Below are 7,513 nucleotides of genomic sequence, written 5' to 3'. Positions count from 1 at the left end.
CTCATTCTACTCAAACATATGCCTCTAAAGAGTAAAACAAGAGACACTGAACATTTGGAGTGCAGGTCTCTTCATTTTTACCGGAGCTGAATAGTACGAAATAACACCATACTATCGTTTAAATAAAGTTCTGCAGAGGCCAACACATGTTAAAACAACAATAGCAACACATTCTGAATGATAATTTAGATGATAATAAGGTACAGAATAGAGAGTCACCTATCCACTTCTTTTCACATCCGATCCCTAATTTTATTATTTAAAGATGAAACTATTTCCCATTCTAATGAATCTAATGTGTGTTTCAGGTTCTGCCTCAGGTCAAAGTTCACGATGGAGGAGCGCATGGAGCCGGAGTTCTGGGTGAGATTTAACTCTTACAAACAAAAACAAAAACCTACAAAGCCACTGAGAGTCTCATCCATCTCATCCTGTGACCATTTCATATTAAGTAATAATGGACAAAACGTTTCTCATCTTTTCTCAATGTAGAATGCCTTCAGATATATTCAAATCATTTCCTAACATATTCATCAGTGTCTCTCCACAACATCTAATAATGCCCAAAAAATATTATATAAAAAAAAAAAAATCTCCAAATCTTGATATGTCCGTCCCTAAACCATTTAATCACTGTCTAATACATGTGAAAATTCCTTTAAAAATATAGTTATCTCTGTCTTTAGGTCTCCATCTTGAGGGCACACACACACACACACACTCTCTCAATCACTCATATCATTTCCTAACTTGTCTGTCTTCAGGTCTGCACCTTGAGCCACCCTCCCCCCCACTCACACACTCACTCACTCACTCACTCACTCACTCACTCACTCACTCACTCACTCACTCACTCACTCACTCACTCACTCACTCACTCACTCACTCACTCACTCACTCACTCACTCAATCACTCACTCACTCACTCACTAACTTGTCTGTCTTCAGGTCTCCATCTTGAGGGCCCGTTCATCAGTGTGGAGAAGAAAGGCGCCCATCCAGAGAAGTTCATCCGAGGCTTCAGCTCCAAAGGCCTCCATGACCTCACAGAGACATACGGTAACCTGGACAACGTCTCCATAGTGACGCTGGCTCCTGAGCTCAGCAACAGCCAATCAGTGGTGAGGGATCTGAGCGAGCGCGGCATCACTGTGTCACTAGGTGAGATTATTTTAATTTAATTACATTTTTTAAATTTTTTAATCTGAGATTATTTTCATATACGGTAATTACATGTATTTTTATTTTTGTATTACTTTTCTTAATGCTTTATTTTTATTTTTTGTTGTATTTAATTACATTTTTAATTTTCATTCTATTCATCTATTTATTTAAGATTTGTGAGTATAATACTGTGGTATGGAGCATAAAAAATTAATGATAACAAAATAATGACTGAACGTATACATTTAAAAAAAAATACTGTTTAGTTTTGCCTTACCTTTTACACTATTTGTAATTTACTATTGTATATTTTACTTATTTCATCTTACATTACTTTATCCTTTTGTTCTTATTGCACCGTGGGTCTGAGAGAAACGTAATTTCGATTCCTCTGTATTTCTGGAACATATTGCAGAAATTTACAATAAAGTTGACTAGACTTAAAAAAAAAAAAAAAAAAAAAAAAAAATGTAATGACAAAGTAGAAAACTTCCCACCTTCCTGACATAACCTTAACTTACTAGACCTAAAAAAATTAAATGAAAAAGTAGAAATCTTTCCACATTCTTGACATAACGTTAACCTGGTCCTTCCTTGTCTTGTAGGTCATTCTACGGCCAACCTGTCTCAGGCTGAAGACGCTGTTCAACACGGAGCCTCTTTCATCACTCACCTGTTCAATGCAATGCAGCCGGTGAGACACACACACACACACACACACACACACACACACACACACACACACACACACACACACACACACACACACACACACACACACACACACACACACACACACACACACACACACACACACACACACACACACACACACACACACACACACGCACTGTATATAGAAAGAGTTGCCACCTGGTCATCATAATCCACTCTGCACCAAATTCACTGAAATAACCACAGAGGCTTCACATTTATGGAAAAGGGGAAGGATTAAATAAGTGTATACTTCTTCCTGCTCCTTTTCAGGCATATCTCAGAAATACAGATAATTTGTTTTCTTTTTTTTTTTGTGAAAACATAATTTGTTTATTGTATTTCCATGCTTTTCATTTTGTTTTGTATGTTTGATATGTCTGAAATAAATTGAAAAAAAAAGAAAAAAAAAAAATTATACATTAAAAAAAGCTATAATACTGTATCTGTTTTATTGAGCATTACCAAAATGCTTTAAATGTTCTCAGAATTCTATACTAGAAAATCAGAGGTACAATGCTCACATTTAATATCTTCGTATATGATTTTTCTTATTAAAAAAATAAATAAAAATAAAAAGTAAAAAGTGTAAAAAGTGTTTCTGATTATTTTTTATCTCTTTTCTTGTGTCCAGTTCCTGCACCGTGACCCAGGCATCGTGGGTCTGTTGACCAGTGACCAGGTGCCTCCAGGCCGGACGATTTACTACGGGATGATCTCTGACGGGATCCACACCAACCCCGCAGCGCTACGCATAGCACACAGAGCGCACCCCAAAGGTTAGTGTAGGAGGGGGGAGAGTTTTTAATTTTAATTTTTTTGGCATTTTCAAGCTTTATTATCATCATCATCATCAACCTTTATTTAAACAGGCAAAAAGTGCTAAGAAACAATGTCTTATTTAAGCAATGGCCTGGTAGGAGGTGAATGACCTCCTGGGGGGAAAGGGTAGAGGGAGACAGTATTAGACAGTACAGAGTTGAAATGGGGAGACAGAGAGAGAGAGAGAGAGAGAGAGAGAGAGAGAGAGAGAGAGGGGGGGGGGGGGGGTGACCTGCAGTAAAGATCCACGGGTCGGATTTGAACTCGCCACCACTGCAACGAAGGCCGGAGCCGATATGGTACGCGCTCTATCCACTACACCACCGGAGCACCCCCAAGAGGAAGATTTTAATCGCAGGAGTTACAGCTTGGAATATTATTAGTAGAGATGGTTCGATCGGGGCGCCCTTAGCTCAGTTGGTAGGGCGTCCCCCCCCCATGGGCCTCGGCCAGCAGCGGACCTGGGTTCGATTCCCGCCCGCGGTCGTTCTCTGCATGTCACTCCCCTCTCTGCTCCATTTCACCTCTGTCTCTACACTATCAATAAAGCATAAAAATGCCCAAAAAATATCTACAAAAAAAAGAGATGGTTCGATCTTATATCGGCATCAGCAATCCACCCATCAGATATCAGACTCCACCAATCAAAATCCACGGACAGTTTTTTTTAAATGTAATTATTTTAACTAATTCAGTTGTTTTTAATACATTGTTTTGTCGTTCAGAGTTGTTGTTCAAAGCCTTACTTCATTTATCAGGTTCAGATTTAGGAAGCGGCCAGCAGCTGATGTTATACGACTTTTTGTTTGGTGGAGATTCATTTTATTTACACATTCTTACACTTCAATTTCAATATTGTCTTTAAACTTTGAAAACCTGAATAAATAGTTATACTGAGCATCGTTTTCCATCCTAAACCAGTGTGTATTCTCATCCAACACACCTGCATCTGAGTTAGATTGATGTGCGAATATTCCTGTTAAGAATAAAATGTTTGAGGGCGCCCTTAGCTCAGTTGGTAGGGCGTCCCCCCCCCATGGGCCTCGGCCAGCAGCGGACCCGGGTTCGATTCCAGCCTGCGGTCGTGCTCTGCATGTCACTCCCCTCTCTGCCCCATTTCACCTCTGTCTCTACACTATCAATAAAGCATAAAAATGCCCAAAAAAAAAAAAAAAATTGTTTGTGTGTTAAATAACTTGCATAGCTCAGTCCTCCCCTGTGTACTGATGTGAGTATTGGTTGACTGTGTCTCTGGCTAGGTGTTAATACACAGCCTAGGCTCTGTAAACTCTTCTCTGTCTCTGTATGTGGTGTTAATACACAGCCTAGGCTCTGTAAACAGTTCTCTTCTCTGTCTCTGGCTGTGGTGTTAATACACAGCCTAGGCTCTGTAAACAGTTCTCTTCTCTGTCTCAGGCATGGTGTTGGTGACTGACGCGATAGCAGCGATGGGTCTCCCTCCTGGCCGACACACTCTGGGGCAGCAAGACATCGAGATCCAGGGGCTACACGCATACGTAGCAGGTCTGCCTTCATTTAAACCGTTTTTTTTCCACAATATATTTATTTTTTTAAAGTTTTTTTTCATAACACACACAAATAAACAAACCCTTGAACCATCACAACATAAAATATAGTATAAATAATAATCATAAAAAAACAGAACAGAACTAAAACAAAACAAAAAAATTACCAAAAAAGGCAAATCTATCCCATGTTCCTGTCCGCAATGATATTGTTGTACAGCTCCCAGAGCTTGACAAATTCCCCTTCCACTTTCCACTAGCAACATACGTCAATTTTTCGAGTCCTCGTTTTTTAATACCAATGTTATTCTAGCTCCTACAACCATATGGAGTAACTTGTGTTTGCATGTGGGTAACTTATGTGTATTCGTTTAACTTTATCCAACTGTTGCCATGATGTCTATAGTCTAATAAAATGGCTAATGTCGATATTAGTTGAGATAGGTTTGTAATGTTCAGAACTTATAGAGCAAAGTTGAATTTGTTTCACTCTCAAAACATACAGCTCTGGAAAAATAGTAGTAGAGACTACTCCAAATGTTCAGTGTCTCTCGTTTTACTCTTTATAGGCAAATGTTTGAGTAGAATGAACATTTTGGTTTTATAATATAAACTACTGACAACATTTCTACCAAATTCCCTCCAAAACATCTTGTCATTAAAGAGCATTTCCATTAAGTAATGTAGAGATGAAGATTGAAGAAAAATCCAGACTGGTCTCTTAGCTTCAAGCCTACGTAGCAGGTCCAGCTTTATTTATACTGGATCTAATACCAATGGTTTTCTAGCTCCTACAGTATTGTTTGCATGTGGAGTCATTTATGTGAATTTGTTTAAAGGAATACTTCACCCATACAGAACCGGCGTTATATCATTATAAAATCACTATTATAATATAATGAATGAGGTTTTTCTTCCCTCAGTCTTCCTTTAGTCTTCCCTTGGCCCAGCTGTCCTGTTAATCGTAACCCTACATTTTTACTAGTGTGATGTCACACTAGTAACATGTAGGGTTAGACAGTGTGACCATAAAACACTCTTTCTGCCTTTTCTCAGGCTAGGATGAACCGATTTAAAAAATATTTGCACATTTATACTACATATGACCTCAGAGTTCAATACACCTTCATATTCCAACCAGTGAAGTAGGTATTTAACATTAGGTGAAAAACTTACATATTGTTTCCAATTCTAAATTATCTGAAAAGATAACACAAATAGGGGCGCCCTTATCTCAGTTGGTAGGGCGTCCCCCCCATGGGCCTCGGCCAGCAGCGGACCCGGGTTTGATTCCAGCCCGCGGTCGTTCTCTGCATGTCACTCCCCTCTCTGCCCCATTTCAACTCTGTCTCTACACTATCAATAAAGCATAAAAATGCCAAAAAATATCTTAAAAAAAAAAAAAAAAAGATAACACAAATATATTTACAGCCATGTCAAATGTTTTCCTCCCATCATTACTTTTCAGGTCTTTGAGTTTTAACAGATAAATGTGTTTTATTCTCTCAGGCACCACGACGCTGTGTGGAAGCATCGCCACAATGGATATGTGTTTACGGCACTTTAAACAGGCCTCAGGTCAGTTTCACCTTCAAGCATTAAACAATAACTCCACCATTATTTGACTTTTTTTTGTGTGAGTTTGCATGTGTGTGTTTGTGTCATTAACTAATATGATTATACAAACGGGAATAGAAATTGTCCTATCTTTTTTTTTAGTGGAAAAAAAACTAAAACATTCACATTTCTGTTATATAAAGACAAAACAATCAAAACAGTGTAAATTTGATAAAAACTAAAAAAAATGTAGGTGTTCTAAAACTCTTGACAGTTATTGTTGTTTGTTTGTTTGTGTGTCTGTCTGTCTGTCTGTCTGTGTGTATAAACAGGCTGCAGTGTAGAAGAGGCTCTTGAAGCCGCCTCACTACATCCGGCTCAAGTCCTGGGAATCAGCAACAAGAAGGGAAACCTGGACTACGGCTCAGACGCAGGTAAAGAATTAACAATATTATTTGAGAGTTTTAAATGTAATTTTTAAATTTGTTGTGCTTTTATTATGTCTTGTAAGGCGTCCTTGGGGTGTAAAGAAATGCGCTACGAATAAAATGTATTGAATATTCTAATTATTAAGAGTTTTAGGGCCAGAGGAGATAATAATGAGGGGAGGAAGATCTTTGAAATTTCAAATGTCCCGGACAATTTGAATTACAATTTTATGAATGAATTCTATATGCAACAGTTCAAAGGTGGTAAAGTTGGTAGTATCAGTCAAAATGAGGTTGCAGCCCATTATGACCATAGCAAAGATGCATCGTTGGTGTTTTAATAATGTGTGTGTGTGTGTATGTCTGTCTGTCTGTCTGTCTGTCTGTCTGTCTGTCTGTCTGTCTGTCTGTCTGTCTGTCTGTGTCTAGACCTCGCTTTACTGGACGACGGCCTCAACGTCAAAGCCACCTACATCTCAGGAGAGGAAGTCTGGAGGAAAGCCCCATAGAAGAAGACAGACCGCGGTGCCTTCAGGGAACCCTGTTTACCACACAAGCACAAATCTGTTGAATGTTTTAATTCATCAGAGAAACACACAATGAACTTTATCTCCAGTTGCTTTAAGTCCCCTCCCCCTTTTCTCTATTAAAAACATGTCAGTTAAAGCTATAGTGTGTAACTTTTTCCATATAAATGAATGTCAGTTACATTCTAGCCATCGCCCCAAACGAGTCGACACCAAGTTGATTAAGCCTATTATCAGCTCCACAAAACTCTCTATATTTCTCAGTATGGCAGCGTTTACAAACTGGTGTGTCTCTCCCCCCTGACACTGGTGCAGGAGCTCAGAAAAATCCCAACAAGGGCCCACGAAATGTTTCAGTTGTTGATTCTTCTGCAAAACCTGGACGTACAGCAGAACAGGCACGGCGCCAGGATTTTTTCTCCACCGGGGCTAAGGAGGGGCTTGACCAATATGTGGGGGTGCTGCACTATAAAGTATAGCCAGAAAAGAGATACGCGTGTGTTTCATAAAAACTCGGTGTGGCACGTGTATTTAGGGTCTTTACAACAGCGGGGGGTCTGGGGGTCCTCCCCCAGGAAAATTTTAGCCTCAAAGACTTGTTTCTTGCGTTCTGGCAACTTTAAAGCACAAACAAGTTGTTCACATCATCATCAACTTTTGCCTTTTTTAGTTGTTCCAAATAATCTGCTTTATCATCTTGCCATCTAATCTAAATGATAACTGACCATTATGTTTGTTTATCGTCTCTCTTGCGTGACATTTCATAATAACAATA

General features: G+C 39.1%; 1 protein-coding gene across 2 annotated transcripts in view; it reads left to right on the top strand.

The window, feature by feature from the left end:
• amdhd2 (amidohydrolase domain containing 2) overlaps positions 1–7,513 on the top strand; it is a 12,218-nt gene extending 4,705 nt beyond the window's left edge. For both annotated transcript variants that reach the window (XM_080044241.1, XM_080044242.1), the window contains exons 5-12: positions 309–363; positions 949–1,161; positions 1,770–1,858; positions 2,513–2,657; positions 4,117–4,224; positions 5,736–5,804; positions 6,116–6,217; positions 6,641–7,513. In XM_080044241.1, the coding sequence (XP_079900367.1) occupies positions 309–363; positions 949–1,161; positions 1,770–1,858; positions 2,513–2,657; positions 4,117–4,224; positions 5,736–5,804; positions 6,116–6,217; positions 6,641–6,720 (861 nt within the window). In that variant the 3' untranslated portion in view covers positions 6,721–7,513. The remainder of the gene's footprint in view (positions 1–308; positions 364–948; positions 1,162–1,769; positions 1,859–2,512; positions 2,658–4,116; positions 4,225–5,735; positions 5,805–6,115; positions 6,218–6,640) is intronic.

This window comes from Ammodytes marinus (assembly GCF_949987685.1).
Source record: "Ammodytes marinus genome assembly, chromosome: 16".
NCBI classification, from domain to species: domain Eukaryota; kingdom Metazoa; phylum Chordata; class Actinopteri; order Uranoscopiformes; family Ammodytidae; genus Ammodytes; species Ammodytes marinus.
This window is presented reverse-complemented; position numbering and strand designations above follow the sequence as displayed.